This window comes from Emys orbicularis, chromosome 4 (assembly GCF_028017835.1).
Source record: "Emys orbicularis isolate rEmyOrb1 chromosome 4, rEmyOrb1.hap1, whole genome shotgun sequence".
NCBI lineage: Eukaryota > Metazoa > Chordata > Testudines > Emydidae > Emys > Emys orbicularis.
The window spans coordinates 115,290,213-115,310,310 of record NC_088686.1 but is presented as its reverse complement, the minus strand read 5'-3'; the positions used below and the strand labels follow the sequence as shown (position 1 = coordinate 115,310,310).

Here is a 20,098-nt window from a genome sequence, read left to right as displayed (position 1 = left end):
CTGAAAAAGGGTTAAGATTTGGGACGAGGGTAAAAAGGAAGGGGATCAGGGAGTGGAGGAAAAATAGGGTGTATGAGAGGGCCTAGGAGAAGGGGGCAGGGATTGTGATGGAGACCTAGGACATAGGGGTGGTGGGGGGCTCAAGGGAAGGGAGTATGGGACAAAAGGGGATCAGGCATGTGACGGGGGCCAGGAGGTTTAATTGTCCTTTAGGGTCCTTGGCCATCCTGCCCTTGACAGGGCAAGGGTAGGAGTTAGATGTATTCCTATGTATGTGCTGCACAAACCATGTTCCTCACTGAAATTACATAACAAAATATAGAATTTACTAGGACATCAAAGGTGAGTCTGCAATCGGTTTGGATAGAACTCCCTCAGCTGCCGCAAACGGTGTCCAAGGCTTCCAATAGCAGATACCTCCAACCACAATATCCAGCCCCACCTGCATTGCCTGCTCTTGTTCTGAGGGACACCTCTGACCCCAGAGAGGATTGGGGGAGGGGTGTTTGCCAGATATGTGCCTGTTTTACTATGTGATTTACAAAGATTTTCTTTTTAATGATATTTTATACCCTTTGGATATTAATTAATATTACAAAACAGTGAGCCCTAGAATCTGGAGCCAGATTGCCAACTCCCAGGTTTTGATTCAGGCCCATCTCTACTACAATCTTCACAAAATTGCACCATATAATCAAACTATGGCACTCACCTGACCCCCCACAGAGCAGGGACAGGCCCCATTTGTGTTCTCTGGTTGAAGTAATGTCACCAACACAATTGCATGCTGGGACATTACTCAGGACCAGTGATCCAAATGGGGCTGGAGGAGGATAACCTTTAGGATTTCTATGCCATAGTGTTCTACCTATTCAAAGTGCCATACAAATGTTAATCCTTACAACAGCCCTGGGAGGTAACTTAGTTTTATTATCCCCATTCTATCTATGAGGAAACTGAGGCACCCAGGGCATAATTTATTCCCTGGAATAAATCCACTGACCAATGGATTTACATTAGGGATGAATTTGGCTCTGAGTTCTTAAGGGATGTTGCAGGACTTCAGAAAAAATGGTTTTACATTTACGGATCCATCTTCAGTTTAACTGCCCTGAAAGCCAGTGGAATAATACCAGGGATGAATATGCCACACAGGCCAATGATATCCATGGAAAAGTTCCCACTGATTTCAGTTGGTATTAGATCAGGCCTCTGATGTGTAATGGTATATTCCCCTTCTGCTTAGCTGTTGGGGGCATTCACCACCTATTGCTAAAGCTCAGGGAATTTAGTCAATGATTAGCAGATCCAGTCCTTTAAAGAACTGAAAACTAATTCTTCAATGGGAATGTTCATGCTTTTAAGTGATGATCCAACTCCCACTGACTTCAGGACTTCCATGGACTTCCAAGGGAATTGGACTGGACCCTCAGCTGCCAACACTCCACACATAAAGGGGCATATTTGGGTAATGCTTTTGGGGGTTAGATCCTGGGGGGTTTCTCCAGTGAAATGGATATTTCCATGCATTTGTGGATTTGGCCCAAAAACTTAATATTACTTTCAATGGATATTTTGTGTAAATACTGCTTATTTTTTAAAAGTCATTTGTGGTCAGTTATCATAGATGGTTTTGCAATCTGATTTATATCCATCTAATTGTTTAATTACTGTAAATACATTAATTGAGTGATTTGAATGCAAGAAGACAAATCCCTCCCCCCACACACACACAAATGTGATGTGGCCTTGTGGATGCAATTTGAACTTTAATATCTTAGGCATTATATAATATTTCTGTTTCAAAAATATTAATTGCAGGTTATAGACCTGTATGTGATGGATAGGGAAAAATACAAAAACTCTTGGAATTACAGGAGCATGGAAAAATATCTGGAGGGCAAAAACAAATAACTCATTTTGTTTCTTAAAAATGTTCATCCAAAACTATAGTACCTGCATTTCTATATGTTGTATAGTACCTGTAACTGCATAGGAAACCATATTTAGTTTTGATGCCTGCCTCATGCATTATCAGGTGTTTTTTTTTTTTAAAGAACACCACACAGATGTCCTCTGAACTATAGTTTCCAGAATGCATCAGTTAAATACGGAGTGGCTAAAAATCCTTTCCCTGTCTCCCTTATAACAACCGTTTGAATAGTTTCAGCCATTTCTATCATACTGTAATGTTTGTTCTAATAAATACTCTAGATGATAAAAGTTTCACAACCTAAAAATAGCATTTGTATCTATAGAACATTTAACGAAAACCAACCCAGCAAACTGTCCGTAGCTGGTTTTCTGTCCATGGATAATAATCCAGACCCCGATGCCTGCACGATTCAGATGGCTTGTGAGGCAAATGAGGCCGAATTCCAAGTGTCTTCAGCTATCTGAGAAGTGTGGGTGTGTCGTGTAACTGCACTTCTTAAAGTGTACAATAGATGTTAATTAAAAAATAATATCTGTGCTGGTGATCTTGAGTATTCCTTACACCACAGAGACTCCTGCAGTCAATCAGATTTCTGATTTAACAAAGACCCTGTTATAAATCAAATCCAGTGTGTTTCATGAGGATACGGATAAACTGGTTTGCACCAAAATTCAGAGCAGCCCTGAACCTTATTTTTTATTATTATTATTTTGATGAAGTTCTCTTAACTTTTCTTTCACTCTTTTCCTTTTTCTTCACATTCTCATATGTTTCTGCACTTCCTATATTTGCCTGCAAAAAAGTCCTGTTTCCTGGTATTTCTGATTTCTGCTAATCCAGGAAACATCAGGCAAGAAACTGTGGCTGTGAGATTTCCAGATCAAGGCCCTGATCCTACCAAGTGCTGAGCATCTCCTGCAAGGTGCTGAGGGCCCTTGATTGCCATTAGCTTGCTCAGCTCCAAAGTAGTTCAAGTATGTTTCCCAGCTTTTGGGTGTTTGTCTGAAGTATATCGTTCTCTCATCAAGGATCTGGATGCTTGAATTTCATTCTTATGGTTTAGATCTTCACCAGAACCCCCTTGGTGGAATTACTTCCTTGTAAATTCCTCAGTTGTTATTTACTCAGTCTTTCTAGACTGATGATGAAAATCTGCAATTCCTTTTTCACATTTGGATTTTGCAAATTTCATATCCATCTTCCTAGGTAATCTTTCAGTTCGTTACAGCTCCTGGGCAAAATGTGAGTGCACAGCTATAAAAGCCTATAAACTAATAAAGCTATTTCAGTCAGCTAAGCATCATTTATTCTGCACAGTACATATATCAGTACAACAGGAGACTGCATATGTATATGCTGGCTATAAGTACAGAGATATGGCAGAAAGCATCCACACAGGCTTTATTTTGAGTGTGTGTGTGTGTGTGTGTGTAGGCATCTATTTGGTTGTTAACTCTGATGTTGGGAGCTGGAATTTTCAGCTGCCACACTGAGACACTCTGAAATCATCAGTTACCAAAGAGTTAAAAACTGATATATAGTAGAAAAAAGTAAACAAAGAAGCAGCAAGTCTACTGCAGAGATGCAATGCTGTTTGCCCAGAAAATGGGACAAAAGGGTATGTGGAGAACTCCCGTCTCCAGGAACAAGCCTAAGGAAGGAAAGGAAATGCTAATGAGGGAAAAACTGATGCACAGTGAAATGATCACTGTTAGTTCTCCATTTACCATTGGTGTTTATTATTCCTTTGTAAGAATGCACCAGAGGAAAGTGTAGTATACTTTAGCAGAGATTGTACTGGATGGAGACAAAGGCAAAGAGCTGAGATTTTTCCCCCCATGAGGATCCTTTTGTTCCAGCAGAGGGTGGTCTTGTCAAGGTCAAGTTTGAGTACGGCAGGTGGAGCAGTGTGTGGAGTGGGATCAAGGCTGAATGCCCAGGGAGATGGTATTCTTCTCTCTCAAACCAGGAGAGAGTGGTCCTTCCAGGGCAGGGCAGGGCAGGGCAGGGCAGGGCAGGGCAGGGCAGGGCAGGGCAGGGCAGGGCAGGGCATAATGGATTTATTGACGTTGCTGTTGTCCCAGCAGTTAGAATATACAGGCATTAATTCCCTACACTGCCTGGGGGAGTGTATTGGACTGACATTGGCCAATTGGACTCTGTTTCTGATGTTGAATGGATTTTTACTATATTAATTTAATTTCTACTATGGACTTAATTCATTTATGTATTTAATTTGTGGGAGGGGGGATGTATTTTCTTGCTTCAGAGTTGCTGAGAGGGAATAAACAAAGTGAGGCCCAAGAAGCAGAATGAGGGTATGAAGGGAGGCTACTACCTGGGGAGTGAGACCAGAGGGTGCAGAGGTGTGACACAGAAACACACCCACTTATACCAGAGAGAGAGAGACACACACACACACACTGCAACATCTACAAATGCTAATGTGAGCTCAGGGAAATGAGAGACAGAGAAAGCTGAGTCCTGTTCTGAAACCCAGGCCAGCTGGTTTAGTGGGCTGGCATGTCACTTAGTGGATCAATGAGGGTCAGGAGAGAGAAAAAACATCAGCATCATGAGCTTATAAGTCCTCACTGACGCTGATGGAATTGGAGACACTTTCAGTGATGGGTAATCCTGCTCTAAAATAAAGCTGTTGTAACTGATCCTCCCACACCTCTCTCACTTTATACATTTTTGTTCCAATGGCCCCACCTATAACGGCATCTGACCTGGATGTCAGGGGACACGGCTTCATAGTTGGTAGGTGTGTGGCAACAAGCTGAGCTGCACCATACTCCGTGAGTCCCATTGTTTTCAATGGGACTACCAGTGAAATAAGGTGCTATCCAATATGCAATAAAACTGCTGGAATGATCAGGGCTGGTAGGGAGACAGGCATAGCTAAGTGAACCACTGCACCGCGCGGCAGAGGCCAAGCACAATGGATCTCATTAACCTGGTAACAGGAGCAGCACTGGGGACAAATTCATGCGGCAGGAGAGGCTGACAATGCCCAGCACGGGGTGTTAACAATGTTCAGGCAGACGCTCTAGTGACCAGCACCCCAGCAGCATGAGACCAGCAGCCCTGTCTTGCTGGCCTCAATCATTAGACTCTAAGCTTCTTCGAAGCCATGGGAGAGGAAGGTAACTGTTTTGTTTCCTGGGGGTGGGGGATGGGCGAGCTCTGTCTCACTCTCTCCTCCTTCTCAGTCATGTCCTCCCCTTGATACTCCCTAAGACGCCAACCTGTGGCAAACCATCCTTTGAATGAGCAAGGCTGGGCATAGCTCCCTGCAGATCTGCTGGGTAACACTTCTCTGGCTGAGCACTCTGCCTCCACAGCATCCCCAAGCCCTGTGGACAGGCATTCTGAACACAATTGCCCATGTCCTTTGCGGGCTTTGGGAAGAGAGGAAGGAAGCAGAATTATCTTTGCTTTCCACACAGAGAGAGTTGATTAATCCCATGGTAGGTTCTGGGAAGTGACTTCATGACTGTCACGGCTGCCACCCAACAAGACAAATTCTTCTGCCCCACCAGAGCTCCTTTGGACTAGCTGATGGACACTGACCCTGTCACTGCTCTCTCTGTCTCCCCTTCCCTTATCGCATTTCACCCGCTCCAGTACAGCTGGGGACATGTGCTCCATGGCTTGCCAGCTTTCAGATGCTGGCTGCCATCTTAATGGAAACAATCCTCTTTTCTCCTTCCCCTAGCATGTTCCCTCTCTCCTGGCCCTAGACGCCAGTCTAAATTTTCCAAGGGGCATCCTTTTTCTCCTTATTGAGAAACACACACATCCTGTTGAACAGAATATTTGACTGCAGGACTGTTTGACTTGGAGTCTCTCCTGTGTCCTGTTGCCTGGAATCGTCCCTTGCCCTGCTGCAGGGGATTCTCATTCTTACTTACAAGAGCCCACCCATTCTGTTCCTGTTGTACATTAGATTTCTATAGATAATCCCCCCTTCTCAGTGACATGGAGGTGATGTTAAGTAACGGGCTGGGTTTCCACTGCTCCGGAGAGATACTCTGGTGAAGCTTTGGCTAGAGGAAAGAAATTCTGCATTTATAATTTGATATGTATGTGTGTGTGTGTGTGTGTGTGTGTGTGTGTGAGAGAGAGAACAAAGCCGCATGTTGGATCCATTTCCCACAGCATGGTTTGTCCTGAACGCTTTCCCTCACCTCTCAGGCAGACAAATGCATTTTGTTCCATGTCACTGAGAAGACTCTCCAATGGGGACATCCTGGCTGCTTTAAACACTTGGAAAAAATAGGGTCTAAATCTTTCTAGCTAGTCTCAGTAGATGAAGCACAGAGGGCCAGGGCATGGTGCTGGTTAGCGAGGTCATGAATTTCTTTAATAGGGTTTGCTCAGCTGAGGATAAGGGATTTCTTCCCCTTAGTGGTAAGGATGGGGGACCTTTAGTCAAACAGCAGGAGGAATAGCAGAACTAGTCTCAACTGGCCAGATCTCCACCACGGGATGCTTCTCTGATCACCCAACTCTCCCAACCCCACCAGAGAGGGCAGGACACAAGGTGTCGGGTGAGGGAAAGGTCTCATTTCTTTCTGGTGTCTGGTTTAATGCCATAAGACTGGACAGTAAATAAAAAAGCACTTGGTTCCTTGAGAGTAAGTTAACCTAAAACAAATCTAGCTCTAGACGTCCAGCCATTCCCATCTCCTTTAGTGGCTCTTGGGTGGTGAAGAAATCTACAGGAAAAAGGCTAGGCAATACTGGCAGGAGGAGGAGAGGTGGGAAATATCTGTCCTAAACTGAGTGACAACTTCTGTCTTGTGAAAAACTCTCTCTATAGCCCTCCCAGCTGGAACTGTCTCCACATTTAATTCACTCACCTGCCACACTGTTAGAGCAAGGGCATCAAACCCATTCTTGAAGAGGGCCAAAGTCCATTTTTAATTATAATCCATGGGCCAGGGTATAAATTTAGGACTCCATACCCACCTAAATCCACAGCAAATCCCCCATTCACGGCAATGGCAGGTTTACACAAAGGTGAAGCAGATGATTTAGCCCTTATACGGATCTTTTAGTTACTAACATTTTTCACTTGCTCAGTACTTAATGGAGTCAGCATCATTCAAATGGGAACATTCTCCCCATTCTTTCTGCCTTTTCCTTGTCTTCCTTTCCCATCCTCCTTTCTCTGCGTCTCCTCTGTTTCTCCCACTGCATTTCCTTTCCTGCAGTAACTCCCAATTCCCAACATTCCCAGGGGATTCAACTCTCACATTCTTCCCTGTTCCGTTCTCTTAAAATGATCAGCAATGAGAGGTAATGCTGACATTTTAAAGTGTCATCATTAGGCTCTAGAATGAACACTCCAAGCTGCTTAATGGAGTGAGGGCGTTCGCACCTCTGAGTGACCATTTCAGGCTGACTGCAGACTCAGGAAGATGACATTGCATTAATTACACTAGGGTCCCATTTGGAAGGTTTTTTTTTTTTTACAAACATTGGGGCTAGAAGCTTGCTTTCTAAAAAAATGAAAGCTGAGATCCTGCAGAACCTGAATACACTATGAAGGCTTCACCAATAGATCAACTGGGCCAGGTGTCTAACACCACAACCCATAGCTGGGAACCACCTTCTGACGCTCAGAAAGCCTTTGCTCTTAACTTCTTGCTAAAGGTAGCTCCAAGCTTTATTCCAGGAGTGGATATAGGGGGTTCTACAGTATTCTAGAGGGGTCTTTAATCGGTTATTTGGGAGCTACAGAAAATCTGGAACTTCTGCTTCCTTTGAGGGGGTACAGATGGCTCTTGGGGTGGGAGGTGGGAAGGGGTTCTCACTTTGGGAAGTCACTTGGGACATTGGAGATGGAGTGTTGGAGGCAGGAGTAGGGTGGATGGGGGGGGGGAGAGTTATTGTTCTGTCTGAATGAAGCTAGTTTCTAGTTGCAATCAGAGGGATGTGCTCCCCCATCTTTTCTCTCCCCCACCCCCCCACTGAGAGGCACTTCACCTTCATGTCCTGGCTGAAGCAAAGCACTGAACAGTGAATACAACATACCTGATAACTGCTGCACTGAAGGCTGGTCATGTGTGCTTAGCAACTGTGCCTGAATGGTTTCTACTACCCTCTTGAAGCGACGGCTTGGACCTGCAGGGGAGAAAAGACGCAAACAGCGGTGAGAGAGCAGGAGCTGAATACCCCCATAAGGCACATGGCATAACACAGGAGGAGGAAGAACAAGCATCTTCCCTTCAATCTCCACCCCTCCCCCATTATCAGACTGATAGTGTGTCTGTGGGCTGGTGTGTGACTGAAGAACTACTGAACGACCACCACTTTAGAGCTATGACGTGAAGGACTCCATGGAAGAGTCTAGCTTAGATGCTCCTTTCCCATCCTAGTATCTGAAATGCCCTGGGGGCTGGTTTTCTAAATGTGAGGTTCGTTTTCTCTTTTTAATCTCCTCCCTCAGACGGTTCCCCTGCCCTCCAGAATCAGGATTCTCAGTGGGAATTACAGCAATTCCCTCCTCCAAAGGTTCCTATTGCCAGATCCATTCAAAATCTATTCTAATGGGGGTTGATTGGACACTGGCAATAATTGTATCCATCCTACCAATGCCAAGCCCATCTGTAACCTAGTGGTGCACAACAGCCTAAACCTATTTGCACAGCCCACATCTCCAGAAGGTCTAGTCCCCCTGCCCCTCCTCCCAAAGATTTAAAATCAGAAATGACTCCTCCTTCAGACTTGACAGCCTGTCTGTGGGGAGCAAGTGTGTGTCAAAAGGAGGGGAAGGTGACACGAGCCATTCCTAGAGCGGAGGGGAGGCTCTGGTATTGGTGCACAGCCTGGATTTGTGCAGCCACTATCGAGATGGCTCGCTTTGATACAGGACCTGTTTGGGGAGGGAATTTACTCACAGCCTTTGGGGAAGGGGTAAAGGTCCGACTGTGGAGGGAGGAGGAGAGGACCCAGAAGAGAATCCAGGTTAGTTCAGCAGTTCTGAGCCAGACTGGCCTGCCTCTCTCACAGTGTGCCTGGCGGCCAGCTAAGACAGCAGAGTGGCTTCCCTGTTGCTTATGTTCTGGGTAAGGGCAAAAGCCCTGTGGGTGGCCGCACAGCGCCTTGCTCAGAGACACACCTTATACTGAAACAATAAGGCAGGACAGCTGGAGCATTTCAAGTCCAACGCATTGAGCAGCAGCGACTCTAGCACACCTGTCTGTCTGACCACGACAGCATCTGCTTCGACGGTAGTTGCTCCCATTGACCTTCCCTTTCTCTCCCAGCATGCCCATCACCGCCCAAACCACAGGATGTCTAAACTGTCATTCCTCTTTCCTACACCCTCCTCTCCCAAGTTCTCCCTCTCTTCCTGAGTTCTAGGCTTTCATCTTCTCTGCTCCCATGTCTGCCCTCATGCTCCGGCCTCCCCACTGGCAGGGTGAATGCTACCCTGCCCGCAGGCTGCAGCCACTGCGTGGTTACCTGATAAGAGCGTGAAAGTGACTGAGTAGATCCCATTCTCCTTCTGTGCCTCGCCCCCTTCTGTGTATGTTATGTCCACCTGGAACTTCACTGGCTTCTGGAAGACAGCGGGACCCCCCGTGGACTTGTACTCTGCACGGAAACTTGTCTGTGAGATGACGCTGTGACTGAGGCTGGGAATCTGAAACAGGGCGGCAGTAGGGGATGATATGGTCAGAGGGCAAAAGTTCTATTTAAGAAGATCTCTCTTTCTTTCTCTCTCTCGCTTGGCCTTCCCAGCCATTGGAGAGAGAAAGCTTTGCTGCCTATGGGCTCAACCTTACAATGAGCTGTGCCCTCTTGTAAAATCAGTGGGAGTTGAGGCGCTCAGCACCTCACAGGAATGCATAGCACTTTGCGGATCAAGCCAGGTTTAAAGCGTGCATACTGGTGAAGTACCTGACATACTTAGAAACTCCCCCTGCTGTACAACTGAGCCTAGTGGGTCCTTTGACATCTCCCAAGCATCAGTTCCAGTAGATCCTCACAGCTCAGTGAGAAATGATATCAGGTGGGGGTAGAAAATTCAAAGCAGGATACCAAAGAGAGCCCAGGAAAAGGGATACTCGAAAGCTGACATGGATAGATAAACAGGACCAGAACCTGGGATCTCTACAGGGACTGTTTACCTGTGAAGAGCCTAACTACCCCCCGCCTCCTATTAGTAGGAAACAGACCTTTGAGTGATCTCTAGGGTACTCCTATGATCTTCACACTTGGGGCCAGAGTTTCAAAACTGTTCAGGGCAAGGTTTTCAGGTGCCCAGCATTGACAGTCAGGGCCAGAATTCCAAATAGGCTCGGCACTCAACATGCTATAAATCTTAGCAAGCTGGCCACTTATCTGGGTGCCTAACTAGGAACGGTGTTCTTCTGAAAATCTGGCCCTAGGGATTCATTTAGCAGGTTGCTGCATTATCTTTAATTAGGAAGCTAGCTGTGAGAGAGAGAGCAGCTGGGGTATTCACAGTGACTACTGGGCACTAAAAGCCAATATACCAGTCCCATATGTGGAGCTGAATTCATGGACTTCATGTAGGGGAGAGGCATAGTTTAAATAAATGTGTGGTCATTTACAGTGGGTGATGCTCACTATTATGTTATACCCCATGCTTACAGGTCTATGCTGTGTGCAAAACAGGTCAGGGGTCTTGACTGCTCTATGGAATGGAATTCATTACAGCAGGTATATCATAGAGATCGAAAATTAGTGCCTTTCTGCAGAAAAACAATGTCATATAGCAAAATATATAAAATAAACGAAGCCCTACCCCCATCTCAAATTAAAAAAAATGTACCTAACTCCCTTAGAACAAAAAAATCTCTCAAATCAATTTCACTCTCATTTATATATTTTCTTCATTTGTACTTATGGGTGGGAGAGAAGAGGGTCTCTGTGTCTGGGAGGAAGGGATGCCCTCTCCCCCACTAATCCCAAAATCCCAGGTGTGGAGACTTTAAGGTGCAGACAGTCAGCATCTCCAACCACAGATATTTCAGCCCTAGGAGAAAATGAGCCTTCTATGTCTGCCAAGTACAGGGGAGATTTAAAATTAAGACTAGAAAGTCTGATGTGAGACAGATTTCCCCCTCCTGGTGCAAGGGATGGAGGGAGCATCCTGAGGATCACTGTGGGACCCAGAAGGAGAAGGGAAAAATAATGTGCCATAAATCTAATGGAATAGTTGATTAAGGGAATTGACTTTCTAGGCACTGCAGCAGCACTTTAAGCTCTGACTGCATTTAAACCCCAAGCATCGGCAGGTCCATGGAAGACTTTCATTTTAGCGCTTTGCAGGTCCCCTTGGGAAATTTGGTACCTCATTAGGCCAGGTTCAAGTGGGAAACAGATGAGCAAAGAATGTGCTGCAGAAATGAACACACTGGGGAGGAATTCCAGGATGTGGGGGCCCTGTCCAAGAATATGTGGACTTAGGATGTCCTTGGAATTGAATAGTGAGATGAGTCTACAGCACGAGCCAGATTGACTTACCGAAAGGAAAGCGTGCACAATGTCAGCCTTGATGGAGCTTAGTGGTTTATCTTTAATGACCACAAAGATCTGTTCTTCTTTCTCCAGGTTGATAAAGTTACCAAACCAGGATTTTTTGGCAAGCCTGACATGAAGAAAAAAGAAAGAAGGAGTAGATTTAGAACAGAAAAAGCATTTCTTAGACACCTGGCATTTGGACAAACATGCATACGACACAAGGATGATGGGCTGTCATCACACTGTGATGCTGCTACAATGGGTGATGTGATGTAACTCAATCAGACACTAGACTGTGGACCATGTGGTTTTACTACAGCAGCACAGTGTGATCAGCAATGGAAAGCCAGGAGCCGCTGTCGCAGTTCTAACCAAATACACTAATCAATACGACATTTTATACAGTGCACATAAAATCTGCGTACAGATCTCAGAGATCCCCTGCAAGGCTCTTCCTGTGTCTTCTGGCATCATGGTGGGTGCTGGTGACACTGATACTCTGGAGATTTTAGAGGTCATTCCAGGTCAGTTTCAGCCCACTTGAGGTTTTCTAGAAGTTGTGAAGCTCCTAACCTGAAAATCTCCTCCTGGGGTCACAATATTTATTACACCCACATTGCTCTGGGTGTCTCACTCACCCTCCAAGCTGCCATGTCAGTAGGTGAAATTCAACCTGTGCAGAGGGCTAGCACAAGGCTTATCACCTGGATCGATCGGTCTTCAGCTGTCATTAAGACTGCGCTGATCACAACACATCCGCCATTCTTCTTGCATTCTTGCCTTTCTTCTCCACGTTCGTCCGAAACATTTAACAATGTCATCTTCCCATCTTCTTGGAGGCCGACCAGGTGGTCTTTTCTGTTCTCGCGGGTACCACTCAGTAATGATTGCCGTCCACCTATTGTCCGTGAACCGTGCTATGTGGCCCGCCCATCGTATCTTATTATATCATTAAACACAAGGCTTATATATTACTTAAATCCCACTTAGGGAATCTAAGGAATGCATGGCCCTTGTGCTGGCCTTCTGCCCGGGGTGAATTTTACCAACTATCAAGGGGGAGTTATCGAAGTACACAAACCACCATTCTTGGTTTTAACAGACAGTGGCCAATACCTGCTGTTTCCTCAAGCACTGAATGCTGATTCCACCATAAATGAAATTACTTTGTTGTTTTCATACTGACAGCATCATCAAATGTGTATTTCCACTCAGGAGGTTTCACTAGCACCGCTTCATCAACATTCACTAGTAAAGTAAAAGGACTACAGCAGAAATGCAGGGTCATTTATATCAATGGGAGGTTAGCCAGGGCTTGAGAGTAGTAGGTGGACCCTATAGAAAATGTGGTGGAGGGGGAAGATTGCTTCAGTCATGTGACACAACCATAGAATTGTTGGGTCAAATTAATCACAGAGGAAACTGCATTGGAATCAGTCAAGTTACACCAGGGATGGATTGTCTATAGAGGTTAGAGATTAAAAGACCTGCTAGGCCACCGAGTCCATCTTCCTGCCAATGCAGGATTATTCCCTGCAGAATATTTTATAGTGACCATGTCAAGTCTGGTTTGCAGTGTGCCAAGCAATGGACTTCCACAACTTCTCTTGGGAGAATGCTCCACAACATAACAGGAGAAGAGTTTCTCTAACCTTAAGCCTTTCTGGTAAAGAGCCATCTGGAGATGGGATTAATACAGCTCAGCAATAGGCACCTGAATAAAGATCTGCTTCTCTGGGTAAACAGCACTGGCTAGATCTAGGCTCCCTGGGGCCAGACTTGCATTAAGGAGGGAGAGGAACACACTGGAAAACTCATTTGGAGTCTTGACATCTGGGATGGAGAACAAAGTCTTGAAATCAACTGGACTCAGCCCTTACTACTGGATTGTTCCATGCATCACAGCACTGTCATTTTATTGCCCATTTAATCCACACAGAGGAAAGATCAGAACTGGAAAACAGCTCAGTGTTAATCAGCTTCTGTTTCCATCTACCCCAGGTGACCAAAAGCAGAGTGCAAAAGGATTCACTTGCAGTTTGGTAAATCGCCCTCCTCAGTAAAAATGGGTTGGAAAACCATAACTCCCTAAAATATTCATAGGCAGCTGTAACTAAGTCAGTGAGCCAAAGATTACCACAGAGAGCAGTAAAGAGAAAGGCCTCTCATTTAAATGGGTCGTTACAAAGCTAGGGTTAGAGTATGAAAGGAAATTACATACTAATGAGCTCATGTGCCTCACAATGACAGAACAACTCTGTAGGCCCCCCGGAAAGCTGGGGCAACCACTCCCTGCATGTTAAGCAGGGCCGGCTCCAGGCACCAGCCCACCAAGCTTGTGCTTGGGGCGGCACCTGGAGGGGGGCGGCACGGCGCTCCGGCCGCCGGGGAGAGCGGGGCCACGGCCGGGCTCGCCGCCCTCCCCCCGGCGCTCTGGCCGCCCTCCCCCCCGGCGCCCTCCCCCCGGCCGCCGGGGGGAGAGCGGCGAGCCCCGGCTGGGGCTCGCCGCCCTCCTCCCAGGGCTCCGGCCGCCCTCCCCGGAGGGTGGCAAAAAAGCCAGAGCCGGCCCTGATGTCAAGGGCCTTTTGCTCATTAGCTGTTTGCACCTGGTGATCCATTTAAACTGTCTGGTTGTCCTAGGCTTGTATCCATCACTTCTGGGGTGGGCCAAGGTGTAAATATTTAAATGCGGCTCTTCTGTGTAAAATAATCATTAAAAAAAAATCACCTTGTGTGTCCCTATATTTACTGGTCTCTCAATGACTACAGTTAAAAAGGGCTCCGTTTATAGATACAATAACGAGTTTTTTTGCCATTAACCCTGCAAACTCAGCCTGAGATCTCAGGGTCCAGCTGAGTTCTTTCCTTCTCATGAATTATCACCAGGAATAAAGGCTTTGCACTAAGGCAAGTTTAAGACCTCAATGACGCCGCCGACACTTTCCTGCCTGTAACTGATTGGAATTCAGTAAACAAATTTGTTGGTGATGCACAAGATGGAATAGACTCCAGCTGATTCCCCTGTCGCTGTGTTGGCTCTGCAGAGCTCACAGGATCAGAAAACAGTACAACTGACTTCTCTCTGCCAACTCAGCAGATCTGACTCTGCAAATAACCACGGAACAGACCTGCCAAGTAAAAAGCTGCCATTTGTACTTCAGCATTTTTCAGAGTAGAACTGCACTTTAAGGTCTGAAATCCAACTGAAGCTCCTAAGAGTCAAGGGCACTCAGCACCTTGAAGGAGATGCTTAGCATCTCCCAGAATCAGGCCCGAAATCTGGCATTGGGAGTCCAGCTTCCCCTTCCTCCCTGCAGCACAAAAGGGATTGGCACTAATAATCCTCTCACCTCTCTGCCAGTCTCCTTCTCAAAGTGGGGCTTGGGGTAGAGGGACTCTTCTGGGGAAGCACTTGAGATCTTCAGTTGCAGAGTAAAACCAACCAAATGGATGTCCACATGTGAAAACTGAGCCTTGTACTTTTGTTGCTTTAAGAGCAGTAGAAGTTTGAAATGGAAAAGACCTAACATCCCAGGGTCATTTTCTAGTCCATTCCCTAGTTATAAATCTGCCCTGATTTATACTGAATTCTAGCTGCCCTCATGTTGCCCAATTTCATAGCTCTGAATTTCTATAGGTCCTTCTGGAGATGTGTAGGTGAGCAGTAAAGACATTCTCTTTGTAAGGAAGAGCTAGAAGTCAATTAGCTGTTATTGGCAGCCATGGATGAGAAAGGAAGGTGTGTTTCAGGGGGCAGTGAGAAAGGAGGGGATGTCACTGGAGGACAGAACAATATATATCCTGTTTGGAATAGTCTGGTACGATGTAACAGATATTGATAAACTTTCCATTGCTTTTTTTGAATAATCATATAAAATTTAATAGAGAATTCTATCCTTGCTGGTTAAGAAAGAAAGAAAGAAAGAATCTCATTCTCTGTTAAAAAGCGATAGATTTCTACAGTAATTTGTCTAGAACCCTATTGGCACGCTCCTTATTTGGGCCCTGATTCAGCAAGACACTTAAGCACGAGCACTACTTTAGGCATATGATTAGCTCCATTGATACCAATGGCATTACTCACATGCTGAAGGTTACATGCGTGCTTAAGTGCCTTGCTGAATTGGGGCTCTAGGGATTGGTCCTGCTTTGAGCAGGGGGTTGGACTAGATGACCTCCTGAGGTCCCTTCCAACCCTGATATTGTATGATTCTATGAACACACCAGCTGAGGATATATCCCTTTAGGGTTCATTGCTAATAAATTAACTAGGACTTCTCCATAAGAGAAAAACAAGCATTACCTAGACATGTCATGGTATATTAGCCAATCATGGGGATTGTTGAATGAATGAGAGTCATTAAAAGATGCCATAACAGAGAAAGGAAACACATGTTTATCACTCAGCACATGAGGTCAATAGAGTTCTTGATGAAGATGTCTTTTTTCTTATGGGGAAAACAAAAACAAAACCCAAAATATGTGGAAGTGGGCACTGAGAAACAAGACATCTATGGTTAAAATAAAATCTAGTTCATTATTTTTTTACGAGTTTTATTATGTTTCCTGCAGGGTGCAACCCAATTGAACTCATTAATTCAGCAATTATACAGAAAAGGGAGAGAGGGCCTTAGGACTTGACTTGCATCCAAACTGCCTCAAATGACAGACTCTACCTTATCACACCGGCTCTTAAAGGGACAGTGTGAAATAGAGATGGCAGGAGAAAGAAAGAAAGAAAGATTTCACTCACAGACTTTTTCAGTTTTAATACCCTTAAGACCATTTGACATGAGTGTTTCATTTATTTGTTCAGTGTGAACCTGTTCTCTTTATGAAGTTTCCCTAAGTCCCCCCTAGCAGTAAACATCCCATGCTTTAAATACACAATTTGTTCTATTTTTCCTCTTGGACCTCTCCCTCTCTCTTCACTCCTCATTCCCCGTACCGCCACCCCCTCGCCCCCGACCATTCCCCACCCACCCTGCTGGTGCAACTTTGGAAATGGACTGCCCAGCTTTCACAATACGATGCCCTGGCACTAGTAAAAGTGTTAAGGCAATGCCACTAGCTCCAATTAGAGATCTTTGGACCCCAAATCATCATGAATATTTCACGCACAGAGGGCTAAATTGCCTCGGTTGGCAGGGAAATTCTATGGGCATAGGGTGCACAAACACAAACTGTGAAAATAAAAAGGACTAATTTGGCATCTGTTACCCATATTAGGAAGTGTTTGGAGCACTGCTCTTTGGCAGGGTCTTCCAAGCACACCATGCCGTGATGCACATTTGTGCAATGAAATTGTTTAATTGTGCACTGATTTTGAGGAACATGCATGGTGAATATTAAATATCCCCTGCAGCTCCTGGTGCTGCTATCGGGAACTAACACTGCATTCACTATCACAGGCAGTGACGTCTCCGAATTGCTCCAGGAATTACTCTTCACACCCTATCCCTGGGACACAAACTGTGCTATACTAAGTGGAAGTCCTGTGACTGCACTGCTAGGGCCAATTACAAGACCTTCCTCCCAGAGAATGATTTGCTGGAGAAACACAGGAAGAGAGAGAGCAGGATGGTGTTTCAACGCTGGTAAGCTCCGCACTCCAAAGAAAGTGAGGAGCCTCAGCCACACCTGTTGACTTGCATTGACTTCACTGGGCATTGGATTGTGCATATGGACGCCAGTGGAAGAGCCCTTTCACATATCTAGACCATTTGCTAGAGCCTTTCAGGACCAGGAATGGACTGTGTTCCTATCACACCATTAGCACAGGAAGGAAACCATAAAGTGGTGAGATAAGTAGCGTCATAGTGAATTACTTACTCTGGGGAAGATTCCGGGGTTAAATTGGACATCTCCTCTGGTGTAGGTACTGTATGCACACACACACATAAAGAGGGAGCAAGAAAAAGGAAATGGTAAAGAAGTAGACCTTCCTCTTTCTCCTTCTATACCAGCGAAATAATCCTTGCACCATACCCCCTTGTTTTCCCCCATCCTTACATCTCCTAAAAACCACAAGCCAGTCCTGATGTCTAAACACTGGTCTCGTGTTCCTAGATCACCGTGACTACTCTATTCTAAAATATTGATGCTTTCAGGGCCTGACCGAAAGCCCATTGAAGTCAATGGAAAGTCTCCCATTGGCTTCAACATGCTTTGGATCAGGCCCTTAGACTGAGCATATCATTGTGGTGTGTCTGAATCACTTTCTACTCTTTTTTCTTATTTAATAAATAAATGAGAATCAGTGGTTAACATTCATACTTTGCACAGTGCCTTTCATCTAAAGAATCCCCATAGCCACTGAAAATACACAGGGAATCCCTGCAGACTCTTCAAAGTGCAAATGAGATGTTGGAATGCTGTTACATCAGTCCAGCTGTGTTCGCACCTTGCACAGAATCCAATGGGCTCCAGTTCGCAGAATAGGGTGATGCTTGAGCCAAAAATAAAACTAGCCGATCAACTTTTCCCCTGAGAAGGATCCCTGCATCACCGTCACAATTCTCAGTCCTTCCGTGGCCATCTCAGATACAGAGTCTCTGATAATCAGGGCATATGTTCTAGACCAGGGGTCGGCAACCTTTCAGAAGTGGTGTGCCGAGTCTTCATTTATTCACTCTAATTTAAGGTTTCATGTGCCAGTAATACATTTTAACGTTTTTAGAAGGTCTCTTTCTATAAGTCTATAATATATAACTAAACTATTGTTGTATGTAAAGTAAATAAGGTTTTTTAAATGTTTTAGAAGCTTCATTTAAAATTAAATTAAAATGCAGAGCCCCCCGAACCGGTGGCCAGGACCCAGGCAGTGTGAGTGCCACTGAAAATCAGCTTGCGTGCCGCCTTCGGCACACGTGCCATAGGTTGCCTACCCCTGTTCTAGATCTTCCATTAGCATGTTAGATATTCTCCTTTCCCCACAGAACAGACCCCAATACCTTGAGTGTAAAACCATAAGGAATTGGTTTGATTCTGACAGCCTTTGGGGTTATGTATGTGACTTCAGGTGCCCTTTGCCAAAGAGGAAAAAGCTACCCGAATCTTGAAGCAAATAACTTTGTCCATCTTAGAATTCCAGGGTCTGTAAAAACTGTAACATCCCAAACAGACCTGATAGTACTGATTACATTAAGGGATAGTTTACACCAATTACACTCAGGAGAAAAAGAAAAGAAATAATTAAACAGGATTATAAAAACAAGCTACACTGTAGAAGGACAATCTCATTCTATTCCCACCAATTGACCATCTCTGCTTGGGAGAGGGCCAGGCCTGGAATAGCAGGAGTGCTGCGGAGCAAGACTAAAGGTGGGTAGGCTCAGGAGTGAAGTAGCAGGAGATGCTGCAAGGTCATGATTGAGGTGCACTGGCAGAGCTGCCAGGGGGCTGCAGGATGGGGATAGCAGGTGGTGCTGTGTGGGGATTCAGGATTGGAATAGCAAGAGAGGCTGCAGCCCAGGATTGAGGTGCAGCAGCGGAGCTGTGCTGTGGAAGTTACCACAGAGCCTGTTCACGCTTGTCTTGGCCTTGCATTAACTCCCTCACTCTTACCAACACTGATAGTCACTTCTCCGCAAATGAGATTTTCTGAGTCAATCTGAGTTGCCAGTTTATTGCTGAATACTCACCCCAATTCGGACATCCGCATTCATCTGGAGAACGGACTCACCTTGCAATTTCCGGCGATGGAATCGAGGAGACCCCAGGAAGCTGTTCTTGATTGAGTTGAGCCGTGTCCTCCAGGGCATTCCTCCAATGCTGGGGCTGGATGGTGGCGTTGGGTTGGGTGTGCCTGCTGGGCTCTCCTTTGGCGTATGGACGGGTGTCCCCTTGGGGGTAGGGAGGGGACTTCCCCTTGGAGAGGGGTGAGGGGTGACCTGTATGATGGGGATAGATTTGGTGCTTGGGTCAGTACTAGAAGGGAGTAATCTAACAGGAGACATAGGGTTGGCCTGCACTGTAGGAATGGCCAGCTGGGGGCTAAAGCCGGCAGTGGGTGGGCGGCCTTGAGCATTCTGCACAGGGGGATTCTGGGAAGAGGGGGTGTTGGCATTGGTGGCAGGGAGTGGATTGGATTTGGTAGACTGGAGCGGTTTGTCGGCCAATTTGTTCTTGGATGGCAAAGTCTGCGTCTTTGGGTTGGACTGAAGTGTTGGCTTTGGTTGGAGAACATGTCCAGGCCTGGAGGCGTTCCTACAAGCATCAGGGTCCAAGGAGACTTGGGGTCGGGGGGAGAAAGGGAGGTCAGGAGTCTGAGGGGGGATGAAAAACTTTCTGATAGGCTACAAGACAGACACAGAGTGTCCATGCACATCGAGAACAGTGAGACACGCACACAGCGGGCGAGCAGAGAAAGGAAAGTCAGAATAAACCCATTTGAGTCACAAAGATGCATCATATCACAAGGAGACACGAGAGATGGAGGTGAAGGGGAGGGCGGGTGGAAGGGTTTGCAAAGAAACAAGAACAAAAAACAAACAAACAAAAAACAAAAAACAAAAAGACATGCAGTTAGCTGGGAACGCAGCATAATCAACAGCAGCAGCAGTGGCGGCGGCAGCAGCAAGAACAACAGTGTCATAACAGGCTTTATCATATTAACCAACCATGTGTCAGCAAAGGAAAACCACAGAGAGAAAA

The 20,098-nt window shown here is 45.7% G+C and overlaps 1 protein-coding gene across 3 annotated transcripts in view; it reads right to left on the bottom strand.

The window, feature by feature from the left end:
* BRSK2 (BR serine/threonine kinase 2) overlaps positions 1–20,098 on the bottom strand; it is a 465,267-nt gene that overhangs the window by 12,352 nt on the left and 432,817 nt on the right. For all 3 annotated transcript variants that reach the window (XM_065403041.1, XM_065403042.1, XM_065403040.1), the window contains exons 14-18: positions 19,128–19,335; positions 17,276–17,324; positions 11,447–11,570; positions 9,416–9,596; positions 7,982–8,071 (exon numbers count right to left, since the gene is read on the bottom strand). In XM_065403041.1, the coding sequence (XP_065259113.1) occupies positions 7,982–8,071; positions 9,416–9,596; positions 11,447–11,570; positions 17,276–17,324; positions 19,128–19,335 (652 nt within the window). The remainder of the gene's footprint in view (positions 1–7,981; positions 8,072–9,415; positions 9,597–11,446; positions 11,571–17,275; positions 17,325–19,127; positions 19,336–20,098) is intronic.